Source organism: Drosophila pseudoobscura, chromosome X (genome assembly GCF_009870125.1).
Source record: "Drosophila pseudoobscura strain MV-25-SWS-2005 chromosome X, UCI_Dpse_MV25, whole genome shotgun sequence".
Lineage (NCBI taxonomy): Eukaryota > Metazoa > Arthropoda > Insecta > Diptera > Drosophilidae > Drosophila > Drosophila pseudoobscura.
In genome coordinates this window covers 58,929,539-58,949,842 of record NC_046683.1, presented here as the reverse complement: position 1 = coordinate 58,949,842, position 20,304 = coordinate 58,929,539, and the positions used below count along the sequence as shown (strand labels likewise).

General features: G+C 46.4%; 4 protein-coding genes across 5 annotated transcripts in view; 3 read left to right on the top strand and 1 right to left on the bottom strand.

Annotated features, from left to right (window-relative positions):
• The window catches only part of LOC4812565 (nose resistant to fluoxetine protein 6), a 59,531-nt gene extending 41,282 nt beyond the window's left edge, over positions 1-18,249 (bottom strand). The window contains exon 1 of the mRNA XM_033382753.1: positions 17,923-18,249. The gene's annotated coding sequence lies outside the window, so the exon portion shown is untranslated. The remainder of the gene's footprint in view (positions 1-17,922) is intronic.
• On the top strand, positions 1,495-3,218 carry LOC4812203 (basic-leucine zipper transcription factor A). Its single transcript, XM_001352606.4, has one exon. It carries the CDS (start codon positions 1,602-1,604, stop codon positions 3,216-3,218), a length of 1,617 nt encoding a protein of 538 aa, XP_001352642.3. The 5' UTR covers positions 1,495-1,601.
• Positions 5,156-5,931, top strand: LOC6900051 (pupal cuticle protein Edg-91). Of its 2 annotated transcripts, none has more exons than XM_002135379.3 (2): positions 5,156-5,511; positions 5,597-5,931. In XM_002135379.3, the coding sequence occupies exons 1-2, from the start codon at positions 5,247-5,249 to the stop codon at positions 5,662-5,664; spliced, it is 333 nt and encodes a 110-aa protein (XP_002135415.2). In that variant the 5' UTR covers positions 5,156-5,246; the 3' UTR covers positions 5,665-5,931. The 2 variants fall into 2 exon arrangements, with proteins under 2 accessions (XP_002135415.2, XP_033238661.1); XM_033382770.1 differs by having other exon boundaries at positions 5,156-5,532.
• On the top strand, positions 12,061-17,645 carry LOC6900050 (extensin-3). The gene is made up of 4 exons (XM_002135378.3): positions 12,061-12,200; positions 12,313-12,389; positions 15,336-15,392; positions 15,446-17,645. Exons 2-4 carry the CDS (start codon positions 12,381-12,383, stop codon positions 17,375-17,377), a joined length of 1,998 nt encoding a protein of 665 aa, XP_002135414.2. The 5' UTR covers positions 12,061-12,200; positions 12,313-12,380; the 3' UTR covers positions 17,378-17,645.
• Positions 18,250-20,304: the final 2,055 nt, after the last annotated feature.

The window sequence follows — 20,304 nt, the reverse complement described above, 5'->3', positions numbered from 1 at the left end:
GATTTTCTTGGAAAATAAAGAACTGAAGTCTAAAAATAGGACCATAAAATACAAAAAATTAATTAAAAAAAGCCCAAGCTTGAAGAATCATTAAAAATGGTGGAAAACTTCAAGTTTGTCTCTATTTTTCTTCTGGTATAGCCATTGCATCGACACGAATAACAAATCACATTAAAAGATTAGAATATTATCTAATCAATCTATTAATTGCTTTGTGTGTTGGCTTTGCAAAAGCCGAGGAAAATTTATGAAAGTAGACAACTCTCCAGATCGGGTTTTTTTTTAATGTTAGGGGTATATTACAAATTCTAATAATGAGGATTACAAACTAATTTTGGTCCAAAATCACTTAAGCACACAAATATTGATTATAAATAATAATAGGTAAGACAAGTATTTAATAAAGCAACGTCTAGGGGTCTCCTAACCTTCGACACGTAAAAGTCTGAGCGTAACATAGGCTTAAGTTTAATTTCATAGGATTTGAAATGTTTCAAATGTTCAATTATCTATCAGATAAGTTGACCAATAGAGGAAAGTCCTAGCAAAACAATTTCATGAACCCAGACTGTTTATTGAGCAACCTTTTTCAGCTCTTTTTGCCACAGATATTCATGTTTTACCATCTCTAACGTTTAAGTCTTCTGCAAGATGATATATTTCATTTTCTCTGCGAACTATTTAGATGATATTAACCCTAATAAATGTATACCAAATGGCGATTTATTTCATTCGGTTTCGCCGTTCGCCTAGACTGACACAAATACTTGTCTATTTATGGGGCTCTGGCGAAGTTCAAGTTGAGGGTCAAGCGGCGACCGCTAATGAGATACGAGCTCCGAGAAAATAAAATCACTTGCAGATGCGATACGAAACTAGTTTGTGTGTCGCATAGCGTGTGGAGTCAGAAAGTTGCAAACCCCAGAAAGACAACCGGAAGGGGGGAGGACGGGGAGGTTGGTTAGGCTGGGGGGGGCGGGAGACCTGGTGGCTGAAATGTGCCAAACCGAACCACCGCCGAGAGCGGTGCGGTGCCCATATGCAAAGTGGGTTTCTAAAGCGAAACGAACTGGCTCCAGGCTCCAGACTTCGATTCGATTGTGACTTCGACTTTGACCAGTTATAACATTGAACGTTGCAACTTGCAACTTGCAACTCGCGATTGTGTGTTGCGGGTTTCAACGTCACTTCGGTCGTGTTGCCAGTTTCGCTTTCATTTGCAGCAGCCGAGCCGAGCGATGACGAAGACGATGGCGATGACGATGACGACTTCAAAGACATCTCGTCATGCTGCCGCCTGCTGCCTGGCCTCGGCCACTGCCACTGCCACAGCCACTGCCTCTGCTGGGGGAGAGTAGGAGAAACGAGAAGAAAGGCTTCGGACCAATCAAACTGGAAAATTGGAAAAACGCCGAGGAGGAAATTTTATAAAGGCCCAATGATAGCACAATTTCTGCACAGTTGTGGAGCAGCCGCCGTTCGGGAAAAGTGAAAAGTTTGCCAGTGGTAAAAATCGCGCTTCGCTTTGGCCTTGAGAGAGTGAGAGTAAAAGTGGCAAGCAACAAGTGGTCACTAGCTGGTTAGTGACAAGGTCAGGCTCCATGGGGAAAATACTGTTGCTGCTGTTGGCTCTAGAGCTCAGTCATGGCATTAAGGTGGAGACCATCCCCGTGCTCAGGGAAGTACTCGTCCCCAGCAACAACACCTCGAGTCCACCCGTGTATCGTGTGTCCAAGCCAGAGCCCAAGCAGCCGGAGAAGCGGGTACCCTCGCACCTGCAGGACATCGTCCGGCATCCAGGCTATGTGGATGACGATGCGGGAGATGTGATCAGGATCATTGAGCCGCCGCAGCACTTTCAGCAGTTGAAGCGTCTCCGCCAGCGGCAGCCCCTGAGTCCCGCTGTCGTCTGGGAGCAGCCACGCAAACTTAGCACCAATCGAACGCCTCCCCTGCCCCAGCCACAGCTCCAGCCGCGCCCAGGCGACCTCCTCACCCAGGAGACCCAGAACATGCCCCTGGCCGGCAACAGCAACAGCAACAGCAATAACCTACAACTTCCCATGGAGATACTGGCCTCAGTGAGGAAGACCGAACGTCTGCTGCATCGCCAGCGACAGAAGCTGCCGCTGGTCCGACAGCGCCACATCCAGCGGCAGTCGCACACTCTGATCGCCCAGAAATCCCTGGAGCAGCAGCTCTACCAGCGGGGCCAGCAGCAGCGCCTGCGAGCGGTACTCAGTCGGAACCAGCAGGAGCACAAGCGGCAGAAGCGCATGAAGCGGGAGACCAACACAAGGAGCAAGGCCGACGGTGCCTACGGTGTGCAGCAGGGTCTGAAGTTGGTGGCGCACATTGGGGATCTGCTGAGGAATGCCACGCTGTACCTGCCCGACGACGAGGGGCAGGCGAAGCCGGAGCCGGAGGCGCCCAATGAGGTGAAGAAGTCACCGGCGTGCAACGGTAATGCCACAAACAGCTGCGACAGTCGACGACGTCGCCAAAGGCTGTTCAAGCCACCCAAAGCAGTGGAGTGGCAGAGGGAGAGACTGAGGGAGAGGCGTCGCAACTTCCGCAATGAGGCAACATCAACAACGACAACAACAACAACAACAACCACAACAACAACAGCGCAACCACCAACAACAACAACAGCACAAGTAATACCCACTACAAAAACTACAGGCAAATCAGTAGCAGCATCGGCAGTGGCAGCAGCAGCATTGAGTGGCACTGCCACTTCAACGACTTCCGCAACTCCGTTGGCCAGTCGCCTGCGAAATTCACGTAAATCACCAAATAACAACCGCAATGATGGTGGATCGGTGGCCCGAAGCGATGATTCCATACTTTATGCGGATATTATGACAAATATACGTCATCTGTGGCAGGAGCAAGATCTCCTTGGGGCAGCACCGCCCCAGTTCATCGCCCCCCAGGAGGTGCAGAACAACACGGACTATCGCGCTTTGGATGTGTACCTCAAGGACCTGGACGAGTTGTCCAAGAGACTGCCCACAGTGGCGCCCATAACGGGTCTGAATCGAGAGGAGCTGGAGTGGGCCACGCCCACGCCCAGCTGGTATCTGATCAACCAGGAGGGTAAGATCTATGAGACGCGGCTGGACAGCGAAACGAAGCCCTCATCGACGCTCTTCCACCGCTTTCCCGACATGCCCAAGGCCGATGGCAGTGTGTCCACCCTGGATCTGGAGTAATATAATCCCTGTGTCCCCATTTTTTTTGTATGTAATTTATTTATCTATTTGTAAGTTAGATGAAATAAAGAGAGAACCTTTCCCCAGACCTTTGGCTCCGCAGCTCTTTCAATGCCACGATCTCTGGGATTGCTGGGTTCGCTGGGATCTCTGGGCTATGGGATTCTTGCTGGCCAGCCAAGCATTTAATTCAACTAATTACATTGAGGGCCCAGCCGGCAGTCACAAGTTCTTGGCTAATGCGGCAATTTAGATAAGGCCCAAACTGGCAATTAGCCAGCCCCGCGGGGGCCACCCCGCTTAAGACCCGCCAACGTGCGAAACGCATTGTCTGAAACCCTGACCCCGCCTAACATGCAAACTTGTGTGAGAAAAACTCTACGTATTTTCGGCCACCAAGAGAAATATATGTATACATATACACATGTACCCGATAATTGAGGAAGGGGAAGAGCCATACGAACACTCGGAGAAAACACACCCATTTTTAAAACAAATATTCGGGCTTTAAATATAAAAATATTAAAATCAAATAGAGTTCACTTGTACTAGGTAGTATTTTTGAACGAAATATATATATAATCAAAATATAAAACTTTTTAATTTAAATATGAAATATATTTCATTTAAATATGACAAATATTTAATTTAAATATGACAAATATTTTATTTAAGTATGAAATATATTTAATTTAAATGGGAAAATATTTATTTTAAATATGAAATATATTTAATTAAAATATGATATATATTTAATTTAACTATGACAAATATTTAACTTAAATATATAAAACAATATTTATTTAAAATATTTAAAAATGAAAAACATTTAAATCAAATATTTCAAATTGTTGAAAGGACTCACCTTTCAAAAGCCCAAAAGTTATTAATATTTAAATCTAAGTATAGGCTTATTTCTCTGGGTGTATTTTCGGCCCCCAAGTCGTCGAGAATTACCACAATAATACATGCATATGCACCCCAATTGAGGAAGGAAGTGCGACTTGGCAAAGGGGAAGGGGAAGGGCGTCATATGGTAATCCCACCTGACCTTTCTTGCACAAGCTCCACTAGAAATGGATCTCTGCTGGAAATTGGTTCAGGCAGATACTCGTACGAGTCTCTCCATTTAAGTACGTGCCTCATTTTATGGGAATCTCTGGGTTGCTCTCAGTATTTGGGTTGCTGGCAGTTCTTGGGTTTAAATTTTCATTTCCACCTTCGTTTTTGGCTAGACATTTTTTTTGGGGCTTGTGCTTTTTTTATGGTTTTAGAATGTTGTCCAGCCACTTTGACAGAAGATGCTTAATTTATAGAGAGCGTTCGTTTGTTTTTTGTATCGTTTGCTGTATTTTTTATGATTATTATTGCTGTGTGTTGGCGGGGCGAACAGATAAATTAGATTGGAAAGAAATCGCTCCGCTCGACATTATGTAAGCAAATGTTCGCTCGTTCCCTCCCTTCGATTTGGGGGAACTTTAAGCCGAAAGAAAAGAAGGTTATGCTCTGCCCCATTGCGACATTGACCCCACTGAGCACAGGGAGGGAGGGAGTGAGGGAGGGGGGGCTGGCTGGCCGGCCAAGAGGGGGGGCGGGGGAGAGTAAGAAAAACAAGCAAACATAAGTTGGCCCAAAGCATTGTAATTAGTAGTCGGTCATGCAAGAAATAGAAGCCGCCTCCCTCTGGGTGCTCCCCGCTTCATTGATACTCGGATGGCGCGGGCATACGCTGCGGCAGGTGGGGGTGGGTGGTGCATTGTTAGAAGCACACGCAGCTGGAGTCGCCCAAAATCGGTGGGGGAGGGACATGGCCCGGGCCCGGGGGGAACCGTTTTTGCGTTCAGACAATTGTTTTGTCGCTGCGCATTGATGGCAGCAGCCGCGTTGCAAGAATCGCGTTTTTTGGCCATTATAAAAGCCCGTTGTAAGCTCCCAGCGTCAGTCATTCAGTTGCTGTAAGCGCCCCAAGTGGCATTTCCACCAAATCCGACAAAGAAAACACCAGAGAAAACCCCACCACCCATCAAGATGTTCCAGCTGAGATCCGTTTGCCTGCTGCTTGCCTTTGCCCTCATTGCCCTGTTCCTGGGCGGCACGGAGGCCCTGCCACGGCCCCAGGAGGAGCGCGACCAGGGCGGAGACCTCGAGGCCGGAGCCGCTGCTGTCGAAGCCGAGGAGAAGGACCTGGAGGGAGCCTCCTCGTTCGGCTACGGCTACTACTCGTCGCCCTATCTCGGGGGATACTACGGCGGTGGCTACTGGCCCCACTACAGCGGTGGCTACTACGGACTAGGTGGGTACGGCGGTGGGTTGGGTAAGTGACTACAGGCAGAGAGCATCACGACTACACTCTTTACGTGTGTTCTCCCCATCCGCAGGCTATCCCTACTACGGCGGCTACTATGGACTGCATCATCATCATGGCCACTACGGACACTACTACTAACCGAGTGGAGAAGTTCTGTTCAAGCCTCAATAGAGATATAGCAGCACTGCATAGACACCATCCACCAGGCACTAGCTTCAATAGCCAGAGAGAGAGAGAGAGATATAGAGATACATGCATAGAAAAAGATAGCACTAGCCTCAATAGCCACTCAGATGCGTTCTTGACCGCAAAGCCAGCCCGATTAATTGCAAGGATAATTGCTTCAATTAAGCAACAAAATCACAAAAAAAAATAACAAATAAAACACATACTAAATATTACGTAGATTTTTTTTTTTTTTTTTAAATGAGTGCATTTTATTTATTATAAGAAATCAGTTTTGTTACAAAAATAAAAGCTATACATTGTACGCAATGAATGCCTGCCAAATCGAGAACCCAATCCGACGACTACCGTTGATGGTTTCTACTTTTTGGTTCGTTATTTCGTTATTTTATGCCCCATCGTTAACAAATGCCGGGAGTATCGCATTCGATCGCATAAAAGCCCAGAGAGTAATTTGCAATTCAAATTGTTACCATCCAAACATTAGTTTTATATCGTTCGGTTAATCTAATTAAGGTTTTATTTTCAGCATCCACATTAACTGTACAAATTGCTAAGAATTTGGTTAAAGTCTGGCCATAAACGGCAGCGAATTACAGCAGGCAAATGTCGGTGGTTTCAGTGACTTCTGTGGCTCCACGCTGCGTATGCGTAATTTATGAGGAATGGTCCGGGGGCCTCCGAGCGGATCTCTCAGCAGACTTCCATTGTGTAAGCCAATTGTCTCAATTGTCTAAGACACACACCGAGAGACTTGCTGCCAGGCGTCGAAAACAATTTGTCTTGATCGGATTTTGACAGGCAACAATCGGATATTGGAAGTCAGCTTCAGCTGCTCATCGCCTCGGAAAGGTCACGGAAGTGATGGACAATGGACATCAAAGATTAACGGCTGTCGGAGGGGGCTAAGGTGCGACAATAATCGTTTGAATTCACAGACGATTTCTGCATAAATTTAAGTGTAAGGTTAAGCCAGTAGCCGAGAATTGACCTCTTCATCGATTGAGTTCTTCTCTCTTTGGCTTATAAATGTCAAAATCAAGAACGTTTTTGGCCCCATTCATTGCTGGCCATCGCTTTGTGTCGGCCCATCTTCTACCGATGATATTTTTGTGTGGACAATAATGGCATTAAATTGGCTATTAAATTATCGTTTAGCATTTCATTGTGGGGCTCCGAAGCGTGACCGAGCTCAAAATATTGCCTCCAAGAGATTATTATTTATTCATCAATTTTTGTGATTTAGCCATCTCACTGGCCTGCCTCCTCTGTCTCCCCCCGTCGGTGTGGGGTGAGTCACTTGAGGTCGAAAATTAATTAAATCGTTAGCCAAATAGACACGAAAACTCGTTTTAATTAGAGTTTTGGGCGACTTCTGTTTCGGTTTATTTTGGCAAATAAATTAAGCCCGAATGTGTCGCCGATTCCGGTCCCGTCCCGACATTCATTGCACTTTCTCACAGACGACCCATAAACTGCTGGATTTCTAGATCATTTCGCTTTCATCAGCAGTCGTTGAATTAACCGAATGATTGATAAATCTTTCATTGTCTCTCTCTGCAGATTGGCTTTTAAATTCGTGAAAAAATTATTATAAACTTCACCTGAAATTCACTTTTCAATAGTATTTTTTTTCCTTCTTTGTTGTGGCTGCCGCCTGCCGCTGATTATGTTGAGATATTTATTGTACGAGTATTTCTTGGTTGGTTGTCTTTCATTCAATTTTGGAGGCAGTGGATACTCGAGTTCAAGTGCACGAAATGTCAGAGGCACGAACAGTGAGGCCAGTAAATATATATTTGGATGAATTTCATGAATACGTATAAGCAGAGCAGAAATTGAATCCATGGGCCATCGTGCACTTGATAACATTTTCTTTAATTATACAAAACTGAAAACTGATCGAGTAATTTCGATTTATTTGTTCAGCCATGCGTGGGTCGCTTTATATCTCAATTAGATGCTAAGACGATCATCATTAGTGAGTGAGTGTGGCAATTGCATTCAAAACGCACTCAGCACTCCCTCAGATGCGGGGAATAATTTAAATCGTCGTAAATTATCAATCTATATGCCAGGGGCAATAACAGACACAGACCCAGACACAGACAGAGACAGAGACAGATACAGACAGGGCTTAAAGGTGTCGCAAGCTGCTGGCTTAATCGGTGCTGAGAAGTTCCTGCTGCGACAGGTTCGTGTCTTAAGTCTTTCGTCTTTCGTCTTTCGCTGGAATTATCATGTCAGTCACGTATGCGGTCGAGCAACAATCGAGGCTCACAGTCCCGGAATCTCTCTATGCCCTAGGGTGGAGCTGGCTCCTTGCTTGCCACCAAGGACGCTGCGGCTTGGACGCACTTGAACCCCAATCCCCGATCCTGGCAGCTGACCCTCAAAATTGGCCATTGAACTGGCAGCAAAACTCGTTTTCAGTTATCTCTCTTCTCTCGCTTTTGTGGCAGCTGCTGCTGCGGGTTGCTGGTTCTGCGGCTTTTGTGGTTGAGGCAAGCTTTGGTCCGATTGTAATGGTGAGGCATTTTGCATACCAAAGGCATTAAATCTTTTTGGCTTTGACCTTGCACAATCTGATCTTCATGTAGGTGAATAGAGCCCCGCCACAGGGAGCTGTTGCTCTTGGCTGTGCCTTAATGTGTGTGTGTGGCATGCTCGACTTGGCAGCCACGGAGAGCGGCAAGGGCAATCAATTGTGGGCAATCGGAGAACTCCACTCTGCTCCAAATGCATCCGACCAGAAACGTGCCCAAATAAAAAAAGAATACATATATGTATCTTGGCTTCTATTTAGAGTTTTTGGAGACTGCTCTGCTCGTTATTTAATTTCCAGCCAAGTCGGAGAGTCAAGCTCTTTAATTAGCTGTTAACTTCCGCAACATTTGCGCCAAAAGAATGCCATGACGTTTCGACTTGTACATCCACCTATCCATGTACGAGTACGTGTATCTATCCGAGCAAGGTATCCGTATCCGTATCTGTATCCATTGTGGGTGCGTTCGAAAAAGCTGAAAGTGATTTATGAACTCATGCTGCGAGAAGGAACTCCCATAAGATCCCACAAATATTTATGGCAATTGTTTCCATTTTGATTTCGATTTGCTATGCTAGTTTAGGCTTTAATTAAAGCGCTTAGCAGCCGCTCCGCTCCAGTACTGGGAACTAGGAAGCCGGACCAGACCGCACAATAGACCCCAAATCCAAGTCAGATAAATTTCCATTAGTTGCAGCCAGAAGTGCTGACAGGAAGTTCTCATCTCATCTCGGTTCTAGCCATGAATTATGGCCAGGTTTTCGTGTAGAGCAAGAGCAAGCGAAGTGGAAACTCCGTTTTAGAAAGGCATAAATCCTGTGCCTGTGACTGTGCCTGTGCCCCTAAGGTCACGCATTCTCGATTCGATCGGTGGCAGAACTAGTTCTCGTTCACTTCCTCCTTTTGTAACAGGATCAGGGTCCAGACACAGTTGCCATGTGTTGTCCATTAAGCTGCTGATTCCTGTTCTCAGAGCAGCGATGCCGCAGCGACCTTGAGGCTCGAGTGCAAAAAATCTTTTCAGATGTTTCAGAGTCAGAGCCAGAGTCGGACTCGGAATCGGACTCGGACGCGGACTCTGTGTGTAGGTTGTAATTAACTTGAACTTGTTATGGTCGCCGGTTTCACTGCTGCGATGTGCCGCCCCGTTGTTCGGCGAGCGGCCTGGCTTTATGACCGAAAAAAATGTGTGTTTAATGAAAATCAACCAACGCCCCGATCCATCTCTCCGTGCTCGATCTCCCTTCACAGCTAATCGCTCCGAAAGTTGTTATAAATTAGTCAGTTAAATTCATTACATCGTTGGGATCCCATTGTCACAAAACGCAATTAGAAATTGATGAATGCTGCCTTTTGTGGGAGGGAGCTTTTCACTCGCCGATGGAGAGAGAGTACTTTGATTTTGTTGCAGAGTTTATGAGCAGAAAATTTAAATCCCAAGAGAGAAGTATTTATTTCTAACCTAGTGCCAAAATATTTACATATATTTAAGAACTAGTGCTTTAAACAATTATTATGTTAATTTACATATATGTACATATATATTTTCTACATACATAAATCGTAATTTATTTCCTTTATTACAAATTTTAATATAAATATTTTCAGTTTATTTTTAAATTTCGTTCTTTTATTTATTCTTTATATATACATATTTAAAAGAATGAATATTTTTTCTGGCCAAAATATATCTCTGGCTTGGTGGCTACCAATTATTTGACTATCTCTGCCCGCGATTTAAGAGTATAACAAAGTTGCGGCATGTGTCAAATCTCGGTTGCTTTCATTTTTCATATTTAATTATTTATTTATTTGCGAATATTTTGTATCAGTTCGATTTACACAAGTGCTAAGGCGCTCGCTCTGAGGTTTAATGAACTGCTGTTGGCTGTTGGATTTTTGCTGTTTTCGGTGAAAACCATTGAGGGCTGAATCACCTGCTGATTTCTGTTGTTGCTGTGGCTGCTGCTGCTGCTGCTGCTGCTGGTATTATGAGTGTTTACCTTGCGGTTGTCGTTGTCGTTGTCGCTGACGAATCATTTGTATGCCATGGGCGAGAAATGCATAAAAACTTCACCCGAACTATATTATTTATGGATCAAGTGGAGTGCACATATATTCCAGCCAGGTTCTAGGCCTCAGCACATCCTAGTTGCACGATGCCATGCCATGCCCTGCCCATGCAAATCGGTGCGGACTAGCCCCCCAAACGCGAGGCACAACTCAAAATTGTGCAATCATAAGCTTAACGTTCTCAAGTGTTTTCCACCCCCCCACATTCGTGTGTGTGTTATTATTAGATTTCAGTGCTAAGCCCCGCTTAGGCGAACAGAATTTCCAGTTCTCTATGAAACAGAACTCCAGCGGAAACTCGGAGCTCGGATCATCTCTGATCTGTTGATCTGTTGATCTGCTGCCCAGCTTTTAATTATCGGCTGGCAATAACGATTTTTGTTCGAGTTGTTAATGGCATTTCATTATGATTGTTGCTGTGGCGGCAAACATAGTTTTTGAAAGTTGAAATACTTGACGCGAATCAAACAGCACACCAAATGGATGTACAACACCGCATCTTGTACGAGCAGTATCTTCCGGTTTTTGTTCGATTTATGATTATTATTCATAATTGAATTTCTATTTGTTGACGAGCAGCGAACACCGACCCCGGACCCCAAACCCCAAACCCCACACAACAGACCCGACCCGCATCTTTGCCTTTGTTTCACGTTTGCTTGCAGGGTCTGTTTTATAGAGTTCACTTTAATGGAAACTGTTAGTTGATCGATTGCCTAATTTGTCAGCCCAAAGGATAAGTTTGTGGAGTTCCAACATTAATTAGCCATTAAAAGCGGCACGAACAAGGTTTACCCCCGCCTCCTGCACTCTATAAAAAATCATGAAAGGGTGCAGTGCCAGTTGATTGATGAAACGCTTTTCACACTTTGTGGCCCAGCCTCAGCTGCGATTGTTCTTTTCCCCTGACACCCCACCCCAACCCACCCCAGCCACCACCAATCGAGCGGCAGCGGAAGGTCATTCGAGCAACCTAAATGAAATCGAAAACGAAATCGCTTCAAGCTTTGATTTGGGTGTTCTTTTTGCACTCTTCGTTCGATATTCGTTCGATATCAGGGTCGTCTCAAAAACTCACTTCAAACAGTAGCCAAAACTGCAAAACAAATCAATGCTAAGGGTATTTTGCTTGAATCAAGGGGCATACATATGTATATGTTTAAATATATATAGTATTCCCTTTTTCCAAGGGTTTCAGTTCTCCATTACCCCAGAAAAACTCCACAGCACACCACTCTATATTCTCTATATATATGTATATTCCAGCGTATGCTATGTAACTGCCTCAAGGTCGTTTCCAGTGCTAATTTTGGCACATAATTATGGCAATTTGGAGCTGCTTCTGCAGATCATAAAACACAAAGTTTGCTCAGCTCTTGGGCCAAACGCCAACGCAGCTATTACGTTAGGAGGCGGAGTAGTTTTAATATCGATTAGCCGCCTAGGGCCCGGCTAAGTGCTAACAGACACGCAACAGATCCCGAACTCTAGTTCCATCTACAGGTGGTCTCTGCACACACAGCCCCCGGGCGAGCTGGGCTCTCGGCGCGCGCTCCGACTGCTGCTGCTGCTGCTGCCGCTGCTGCTGCACTGCGCATGCGTAGACGTCGGACGTCGGACGCCGAGCCGAGCGTCGGCAGGCGTCTTGGTGTCGTTGTCGTCGGTCGACGGTCGTCTTCTGCGTCGGCGCAGGCGCAGAGGTTGCTCTTATAAATACTGTGTGCGTCGGCGCAGCTTTTGTTATTTGAACTTCAAATTTGCTCGAGTTCGCATCGTTGTCGTTCGAGTCGCTAGCGAAACGCGCGCGTTTTCTTAGCGTTTTCTGCAGCCTATACGCCCTATACGTGTTTGTGTGTGATTTTGCTTACAAGTGGGTAGCCGTTGGCCATAAACAGAGTGAACAGTCAGACACTTCTATATAGAACATTATACGCTGATGGAGCCGTTGTAAACGTTAAGAAATATATATATATTTTTTTTAGGTGCTGACGCAAGTGCCTGAGCGATTTGTGGATCCGATCCGTTCGCGTTGTTGCATCACGAATCGAGAATGAAGACGGTGAGTGTTCAATCCACAAAAAGTGTACACCATATGCACGATATGAACAATCAAGACATAACCATAAAAGATGTCAAGATGCCAAGATGCCAGGGGGCTAGAATCCATCCCAGAAATATTCCACACTTTTTTTTTTCGAGGTGCAGTTGCAGTGGCAGTGGCTGGGGCTGTGGCAGCTGCTGGCCTGCCTGCCTGGCGGCACTGGCATCCCATGAGGGTTGTCTGTCAAACAAAATTGCCCAACTCTAGAGACGCGAATGGAGTTTTCTAAGAGCGACAGCGTAAAACAAACAACGCCAAAACAGCAAGTCAAGTGGAGGAGTCGTCGCATGGTAAATTTGCATAAATGGCGCTACAATTGAAGAAAATCGGTACAAGTACAAATACAAATAACAGAAAAACAGCAAAACAGAAAACAGCTGGCAGCCCTCCATCAGAGACTGAGACCTGCCGCAACGGCGAATGCATTGACTGCGACTCCAACTCGAACTCCGATTCCAATGGCTGACTCACTCGAGGGCGACTCCAACTCTGAATCGGACTCCAAAGCTGTGACCGGAAACGCTCATAACTGTGCCCCAGCCCAGCCCCAGCCCCAGCCCAGCCCCATCATCAGCCACCCTTTCGTGCTCTTCACGCATGCGCGTGTTCGTTCTGGACAAGAGATTTGGCAATCGGTGGGCCGCGAATGCGCAACCGCTTTAAGGCTAAGGCTGAACCTCGCACATTAAGCGCCAGTCGTCGCTTGAATGAGTCAAAGCGCGCCCAGAACCACAGCCAGAGGCTGAGCCAGTGTTGGGCAACTCCAATTAACGCCAGCCGCACAAGGTCGTCCCGCACAGACCACATACTCGTAGTCATATCTGTGTATACTACTATGTCTTTTTTATGGGATTTCACACGCTTCAATTGTGACAATTAACGCCGTGCTCCACCCCCTTCCATGGCGGCATTTGTCGCCCAAAAGTTTTTCCGCCTTTTGGAGGCCTAATGCTTTGTGTGTGACTTGACAAGATTCGAGGGAGATTCTCTGGTGCTCTCGTGATCCAATTGCGGGCCCAAACCCCACCCACTTTACACGCGGCACTTGCCACTTGAGATGACGCGGCAACATTGTGTAATGGTTGCTTTAATTGCGGGTTTGTTGTTATGAAATTATCAATTAAGGTCAAGCAGGAAAACGGATATATAGATAAATCCGTGTTTCATTTGGATTACCGAAAAAGATTCGGTGAGATTCCGCACTGCCTTTTGTAGATACGCCCCTGCCCCTGCCCCTGCCCCTGCCCCTGCCTTGGCTCCAAGAAAGAATTATTCATGTTATGCGACACCTGAGTCACATGCCATAAAAAAAACATCTCGCGCACAAAACTTAATTGGGTTCTGACTTTAATGGACATCCACAGACATCACAAAGTTGTCAACTAATAGCAAAACAAACCCCAAATAGATACATATGTATGTATGTGTATTAGATTCGGTTTTAGCAAGAACTAGTTTGATTCTGATTCTTGCCACTCGGGGGTTGGCCTGGCCGTCTGTTGCAAGTCTCAAGAAGATTGGCAAATCCGCTGGAAATTAAGGCCCGACAGCTGACAAGCGGCTTGAGTGAGTCGAGTTGAATGGAGTGCCTGTCGAGTGGCATTTTTCCATAACGATTTATCAAAAAACAACACGCAAACAAAAAACATCAAATCAAATCAAAATGTGTAAAAGAATATTGCGTGGGAGGCTAGAAACTATTTCCATTTTGATTGAGTTTGAGTTTGAGTTTGAGATGAGCTGTTGGCTCTCAGCTCTCAGCTTTCAGCTCTCAGTTCTCGGCTGTCAGTTCTCGGCTTCTTTTTGATGAATTTTTTGTCTGGTGGCTGCTGCCATTGTTTCTATTCAATTAAAGTTTGGCTTTTATTTTAATGGGCACGGACTTTAACGACTTTGACTTGAAGCGCACTCGGCGAAAAACCTTAAATGCCGCTTAAGAATGCTGCTGCTATTTTGTGTGTAGTTTTTATTTCGCCCAGATTTATGTGTTTCAATTTGAGAAATGGAATTCCGGGTTCCAGTTCCAAAGATTGACGATTGCAAAGGTTCTCTCTGTATCTCTTGGCCGTGGCTCAATTAGTTCGCAGCGAATTGATAGTCGCACATTTACATAATTCCAAATGGCTGTAGAAACTATTTCTAATTTTATTTTAGCATCTCTTGGGGTTTATCGAACCGGTCGCCGTGACTTTCCCATCAAGCTCCAGTATTTCATTCGGAGCCGGAGGCCATTAACACTTGCCTACTACAACGCGTATCTAGAACATTTCTCGCAGCGGCTCGATCAAGTAACCAATGTCAGATGCGTGTGGCAGATGCGTTGACCTTGACTCTGTGTGCGTGGTCGCAGAGGGGCAGGGGCAGCTAATAGTTGGCGTAGATCTCACCATGCGGGTTGGGTCTTGGCTCTGCCCATAATTAATTAACCAATCGCCATCGGGGTCGACAATTATCGTAGAAAAATGCGCTTAAACGCTTTCAGCTTGTTCAATCAATAATGTGCGTAAAGAGCCTTGCCTTCGTAGAGCGTGACCCAATTGGCAGCCGTCGCCGTAGTCGCAGTCGCAGTCACAGTCACAATCGCACCAAAGCCAAGCCAATTGATTCGCCAAAAACCGCACTGCTGGTGTCAAAAGAGCTGACGTTGGTGGCGTCTCACACAGCCAAATAGCAAATTGTCGAGGGCCTTAATTATATGCGGAAATTTTCGACGCTACCACCGACACCGAAACACTGAAACACCGAAACACCGCTAAATTGCCATAAACGGCCAAGAGGCCCACGTAAATGTCAGTCAGACGGCTAAATATAAATGTCCAAGATTTGATTTAAGATCATTAAGGTTTTCGACAACCAATTGATTTGTGTGTCTCATCTCCATCTCCATCTCCTTCATCTTTGCAGCAACACCGACTACTCTGCTTGGCTCTGATCGCCCTCAGTTCCTCTGCCCTGGCACAGGTGAGTAGATGGCGCCGCATCGAATCCACAAGATACTCAAGGTACATTCGCAGGAATACGGAGGATACGACTATCCAGTACCGAAGGTATCCTTTTCGGACGGCTACTCCTATCCGAAGCCGGCCATACCGTTCCCACCGCCAGCGCCCACAGTGAGCAGCGGATACTCGTATCCAAAGCCATTGGTGCCATTCGTGCCGGAACAGCCCAAGTACAGGCCGCCGGTGCAGCAGATCATTCCACAGGAGCCGAAGCTGGTTCAGGGATACTCCTACCCGAAACCAGCGCTGCCATTCCCACCGCCGACGCAGCCCCAGCAGATCAGAGTGACCGCGCCGCCGGCGCCATCAGCTGGATACGCTTATCCCACGCCCTCGATTCCCTTCCCACCACCGCCACCCAGGACTCCTCCCCCACAGCCGAAGCAGCAGGGCTACGACTATCCCAAACCCAGAATCCCATTCCCAGCTCCCACTCTCCCGCCCCAGAAATACCTGCCTCCTGTGACGACTGCGAGCCCACCAGTGCCCAAGTACCTGCCCCCAGTGCAACCACAGCCCACGTATCTGCCACCACCTCAGCAGAAGCAGCAGGGATACGACTATCCCAAGCCAGCCATTCCGTTCCCACCTCCGACGAATCCACCACAGAAATACTTGCCCCCCGTGACGCCTACGAAGCCGCCACAGCCGAAATACTTGCCACCAGTCATCAAACCAACACTCCCACCCCAGCCGAAGTACCTGCCGCCACCACCTCAACCCAAACAGGGCTATGAGTATCCCAAGCCCGTCGTTCCATTTCCACCACCAACGAATCCACCACCACAGCCCAAGCAGGGCTACGACTACCCCAAGCCAGCCATCCCATTCCCACCACCCACCAATCCCCCACAGAAATACCTTCCTCCCGTTGTCCCAACCAAACCACCGCAACCCAAGTACTTGCCTCCTGTAAAGCCCACTAGCCCACCACAGCCGAAATACCTGCCTCCTCCTCCCCAACCCAAACAGGGTTATGAGTATCCCAAGCCCGCCGTTCCATTCCCACCACCACAGAAATATTTACCACCAGCAACCACCCAGGCACCACAGCCCAAATACCTACCTCCCGTCCAAGCCACTTTGCCGCCACAGCCTAAGTATCTGCCACCTCCTCAACCCAAACAGGGCTATGAGTATCCCAAGCCCGCCATTCCATTCCCACCACCGACCAATCCACCACAGAAATATTTACCTCCTCCCGTAAGAACAACTCCACAACCGGCGCCGAAGTACTTGCCCCCAACAAACCCACCGCAGCCCAAGTACCTGCCACCTGTGCAACCAACCAGCCCACCGCAGCCGAAGTACCTCCCACCACCGCAGCCCAAACAGGGCTATGAGTATCCCAAGCCAGCCATTCCATTCCCACCCCCAACTAATCCCCCTCAGAAGTACTTGCCTCCCGTTAGGGCAACCATCCCCCCACAACCCAAGTACCTGCCTCCTCCGGTAAAGGCAACCCTCCCACCACAGCCTAAATATCTGCCACCCCCGCAACCAAAGCAGGGCTACGAGTACCCCAAACCCGCAGTTCCCTTCCCACCACCAACGAATCCACCTCAGAAATACTTGCCACCCGTCACCACCACCACCACACCTGCGCCACAACCACCCAAGTACCTGCCACCCCCGCAACCCAAACAGGGCTATGAGTATCCCAAGCCAATTGTTCCATTCCCACCAGCAACGAATCCACCACCACAGCCCAAGCAGGGCTACGACTATCCCAAGCCAGCCATCCCATTCCCACCACCCACCAATCCCCCACAGAAATACCTGCCTCCCGTTGTGCCCACCAGCCCACCACAGCCCAAGTACCTCCCCCCACCACAGCCTAAGCAGGGGTACGAGTATCCCAAGCCAGTCATTCCATTCCCACCTCCCGCGCCCAAGACAGAGGGCTACTCATATCCGAAGCCAGCGATCGCCTTTGATTTCTGATCCCTCATACGTCGCCCCTCCACCCCCGCACCGATCACTGATCAAATGACACGATTGCCTCTGTGTGCGCATAGTGATCCTTAGGAACGTACGAAATTGAATATTTGTAATTAACTGTAATAATTTAATTTAATACTTAATTTTAATGATATACCAGGGTCCTGCCTGCGAACTCTACGATCGAACTTAGTCATTAAAATATGTTTATTAAATTTTTTTTAAAGATTACGCAGCGCTGCCGAAATTAAACGACCTATGTGAATGTTAATCGTGTGTTTGTTAATCTATAATTTATCTCAACTTTGGGCTAAGTCGATTTGGGATATTCTACTTAATATTGTTTTACATTTTACCAGGAATGCCTTCCCCATCAGAAGAGATCCCATCTTAGTCTCTAAGAACTAGGGGTTAAACGAGACGGACACACGGTCGGACGGACAGGCATGCATGCCGATATAGACTCGGCATTGAAGCACATCAAGTGGCGTCACGCACCGGCATGGCTAGAGTTGAACAATAACAAGGAAACAATAAATAAAACTAACCTTTCCATCCATATTTCTCCACCCTTTTCTGCAATCTTTTTACCGCGCGCGAATTGCCCGTTTTTGTCGTTTTTTAAGCACCGAAGTCAGCTCCGCCCCCGCATGCACGTAAATCGATTTGGTAAGAGCAATTCCAATAGGAGGACATAAGGCGAGGTTACCCTCTCACGATATGCGCATACTGTGTAAACGAAGAGAGAGGGACATATTCCACGATTTCAAATGTCGCACCTTATACTGTTGACACACTTGCATGGAGAGCGCTCGCACATTCGTTCAGCTTCCTTCTCTTCTTCCTTGCGCCCTCTACAGCAATGAGAGAGAAAAAACTTCACATTCGGACATCTACTAAAACGCGAGATCACGTGAAAAAATCAAAACACTTGTTGCACTTCACTTCCACATACACTTATACATTTTCCGTTGATTTTACTCAGCAAATTTTGCCGCTGGGTTCGCCCCCGCACTGTTTTAATGACTTTCTCGTGCTCTTATTTAAATTTCGGGATATATTTGTTGTTTATTCAGTTCTACAAAGCTGCGCGACTTTTTTCCCGTTTGATTTTTCACTACTTTCCCGCTTTTCACGGGTCTGAAACGCGGAGCTGACTGGGAAACGCGCGCTTAAGCCGGGTGAAAAAATGAAAGTGTGAGAGAGCTGAAGAGATGCGTAGGTGGATTAGTGCCCGCTCTTCCTTATTCACACAACTGCAAAGGCAGAGAGAAGATGAGAGCATATTGGAAGTTCTCATCGTTTCTGTTCTTCTCCTTCTCTCTCCCACCGCATGCCAAAGCAAATGCACAACACTTTAACCCTCTCCCCCTCACACAGTCAACAAACTGGCAAAATGAAAAATGCAGAGCGGCGAAGGAAAACAAAACTGAAAGTGGAGTGTAAAAAGTGTAGCATTTAATGTACAATAAACAAACTATTTTATACACAACCCCTTTTTTCCCCTCAGTCACTTGATCTCTGGCAATGTGTGTGTGTTTGTTTGTTCGAATGCAAAATGCAAAACAAGCACCGAGCTGTGTCCCATTCCCACTCCATCATGTAATTCACGCAGTGAGCAAGAGGAGTAAAGCAATAAGAAAAGAGCGAGTTCTTAGAATCGACGCTCTCTCGTATCAAGTGCTTCATTATGAGGTGGGGTGGGGCATTCAAAATATAGGTGATCTGACTCTCTCTCGTTGGTGTTTCCACACGAAACTTCAATCCTGTTGGCTCACCTTATATGAATATACCGTAAATATGTGCTCTTATTGAAATTTCTATGGAATTTTTTTGTCGTTCTTGTGTGTGTTTGCGTTTTCGTCTCGTAAATCGTTCGTTCGCGGTTTCGTAGTCTAACGGTCCACGTTTCACAGAATTGCCGGTGTGAGGGAAAGGAGCAGCAAATGCAGCAAAGAAATCGTATCCGCCCAAGAATATGGGCCAAAAGGCAAGTGAGAAACAAGAGTGAATCTTTACTGTTTTTCTGTCCTCTTTGCATAATTAATCTTAATCTCAACCGAATGCACTAACGACTTGTGCCATTTTTTGGACGTCAAATGGCCGAATATGAAAAAATTTTAATGACGAACTGAAATCTGTTCTCCCATCTGGACTTTTAACGGATTAATCAAGCAATTTTCTATCGGATAGGGGGGGGCTTTGAAGCGATTTTTTTTTTACAAAAAGATCCAAAATTTCTAATTTTTCTTCATTTCTTGTGGGAAAATTTAGCCGATTTGTTTTCGTATAAGCCCCATGGAATCAGCAGTGTCAAAAGTCTCCGTTATCCCTAATATCAGATCCCCAAAAGTATGCTATGCTCAAACAATTTTCATTTGCTCTTTTTCATGTAAAATTCACGTAGAAGTTGCTTCAAAGAAGCTCACAAGCCAAATTGAACCTGTATAAATTATAATGAACTTGTGATTCATGAAACAAGTTTCCGCTTCGCTGCCGGTGATATTCTGTGTTCGTGCTTGACGACAGAAATCGATTGTTTTATGTATCCTAGTTCGTAATTAATACAAATCTTCACTTTGAATAGATTTTACTTTTTGTTTGTTTCCTGTTCTCGGTTTTCATAGCTTAGAAAGTGATCAACTTTGGGAATATATTTCAAGATTGCAACTTCTGAAGAACCCGAAAATCGAAACTGGATTTGCTGGTTGGATTCGTTAGGGGCACCTCAAAATCTGTGGCTTCAGACGACGCGGCGCGGCCATCGCCTCTGACGGCATTTCGACCATCTTCGGATCATGACACTGGTGTTTTGATGCTGTTGCACTGAACTGGCGTTGACCGTCCCCCATGGTCTAGCTCTAAGTGGAATGCGTTATCTCCGGCCGAATACGGTTTAAAAATGCTTTTTAATTATTTAAATAAATTGA